The following is a 2,520-nucleotide window of genomic DNA, read 5'->3' as shown; positions in this document are numbered from 1 at the left end:
CATCTATGGTTCCCATACACTTTCATGTCACAAGGACCCTTAAAGCACAAAATCATGAATTATTTTATATCATATAGAATAATTTGTCAAATCCCACCTACTACAAAATAACAATTCATGAGTTCTCACAATGACCATTTTCTTCCTCTATGCCAAGATAGGGAGAGCAACATATCATAATCTTTGTTCAACTCACTTAAATATAAACTCAAATCTCTTCTTCCCTCTTTTTTCTCTCCTTGGATAATTTTGTAATTAGTTTTTCAACACTAGAAATTCATTTAGTGGTCAGAGTTAAATCCAACCTATCACAAAATCAATCAACTACTAGAAGAATTTATTTATGTTGTTGAAAAGCATTATTGCGAAAAATTAAATTAGGAGTGCACCAATTTTTTTTCAACAACCTTAATTACATAGTTATTAATCACATAATTAAACTTTACAAATAAATATTCATTCTATAAGAATCAGAGTATAGTATAAGACCTCTGAGACTATTATTACTTATTCATTCAAACAACACTTCATACATATTATTTATTTCAAAGCAACATATGTTAATATTCCAATTTCTGGGTCATATCTTAGTTTTCGCCACTATGACCTTTCTTCTGAATAGCATAATTTGCAATAGCTTTGGCCATGCCCCATAATGAGTCAGCAGTAATCAGAGATGCATTTGCCTCGAACTTTTCTTCAACATCATAGGCAACAGTGGATTGAATGATGCACGAATTAGCGTCTTTCTCTATTACTTTAAAAACGTCTTGGTACAATGTAAATCCAATATCCAGAAATCCTCCATTAATCTGTCGAGCCACTTTTGTACGTGTTTTATGGTTGATCTCCACAAACTTTTCTTCCCAAGCACGGGGTCCTCCATTCCCTACTTCAACCAAGAAAGCTAATGATCTCATAATCAATAATTTAAAACTTGGGAATTTTAATCATTTTGATACATTAATTCCCCATTAACTTATATGAATTTCTTCCCAATGTAATATTTTTTTCGTGCATGATTCTGGGTAGATCTAAATACATATTAAAAACATGCATACCTGGAGCAAGAACGATATGTATAACAGTGCCTTCCCCTCCATCGCCTTCTACGATATCTAGCTTCTCAAAAACACCTGGTTCAAGATACGTGATCATCCTGGGAAGATCAGGTGAACCATACACGGCCCACACATCATCAGCCGGCAATGGTACGTCTAATTCGTTAGTCACGTGTCCTCGCATGTTCTTCTTCCTGTATTATAGACACAGCAAAACTTAATTTTCTTTAGTTGGAGGCTTTCAATGCAAAGCAAAAGAGATTCTATAAGAGTGGGATGAAGGTCTTTAGTTGGATCTCTGCCCTTTTTATAGAGCACGAAGGAGCGTTTCGTATAAAATTAAGATTAAGGAACTTCTTATCAAATGCAATTGAAGTCGGGCTAAAATTAATTTGCATCCAATTTTGATTAAATCCAAAAGTATTTAAATAATTGGTTGACCAAAATATATCAATAATTAGAAACCCATGCAATAAGTATTTACATAAGAGTCGTGATAATATGACTCGCTAGGAAGCAATTGAAGTTGTGCTAAAATTAATTTGCATGCAATTTTGACTAAATCCAAAATTATTTAAATAATTATCAATAATTAGAAACCCATGCAATAATAAGCATTTAAATAAGAGTCGTGATAATATGACTCACAAAGAAGCATACTCACATGACTCCATGACGTGACAAGTTCGGGAAACATAAATCTTATAATGCCTCGAGATCATTATTGCATTTTCCCATTTTTTTATAAAAGTGTATCTCAAGGAAACGATGTATCCTGATGCTTACAGATCTACGGTCCCGAAGTTATCCATTGTCATGGAGTTACTTGATTATGCCCCTGGCTAGTCACATTATCAGGACTCTTTAAATAATTGATTGATTGAAAAGATGAGATCATTATCAAATACCCAATTGATTCAAATGTATGAGCATGCACATGTGAAAGCAAACATGACTCGGGTACATTCTGAACTTGGAGGCAATTGGGCAAGATAGTCTGTTCGACTCGTCCACCATGTTGATTCATCTAAGATTAAAGGATGATTAGGTGGATATTTTAAAAATATTGACTGAGTCAACTAGGTTTTAAATTTTTTTCCTAAAAAATAATTATTTTATTTTAATAATTTAGACATTTTTATCAATATCCAACAATATACATCATACCTTCTCGAGACAATTAATTAGTCCCAATCGTTTGTTAGATTAATTCCGTGTTCACACTATCGGAATTCCATGCTTCTTGGGCCACTTTAATGAGTCTACGGATTGCAACTGTATAGAAATACAATTATGTAAGGTAGCATTTTCTAATCACTCTTAAAAAAAATATTATTTTAAACTGAATTAAATATTTTGTCTTGTTCCAAATCAATACCAAATTCAAAATCATGAAAATCAATGTGAAAATTATTGACTTTGATAGAGCAAATCATTGGTTTGAATATAGGATTGAATT

General features: G+C 32.5%; 1 protein-coding gene across 2 annotated transcripts; it reads right to left on the bottom strand.

The window, feature by feature from the left end:
- Positions 1-435: 435 nt before the first annotated feature.
- LOC147391574 (S-norcoclaurine synthase 2-like) lies at positions 436-1,356 on the bottom strand. 2 transcript variants are annotated; one of them, XM_086460285.1, is made up of 2 exons: positions 1,062-1,356; positions 436-907 (listed from the first exon to the last, which is right to left on the bottom strand). In XM_086460285.1, the coding sequence occupies exons 1-2, from the start codon at positions 1,243-1,245 to the stop codon at positions 588-590; spliced, it is 504 nt and encodes a 167-aa protein (XP_086316411.1). In that variant the 5' UTR covers positions 1,246-1,356; the 3' UTR covers positions 436-587. The 2 variants fall into 2 exon arrangements, with proteins under 2 accessions (XP_086316411.1, XP_086316412.1); XM_086460286.1 differs by having other exon boundaries at positions 436-889; positions 1,062-1,354.
- Positions 1,357-2,520: the final 1,164 nt, after the last annotated feature.

Source organism: Akebia trifoliata, chromosome 11, assembly GCF_017979445.1.
Source record: "Akebia trifoliata isolate Shusen 1 chromosome 11, ASM1797944v1, whole genome shotgun sequence".
NCBI classification, from domain to species: domain Eukaryota; kingdom Viridiplantae; phylum Streptophyta; class Magnoliopsida; order Ranunculales; family Lardizabalaceae; genus Akebia; species Akebia trifoliata.
This window is presented reverse-complemented; position numbering and strand designations above follow the sequence as displayed.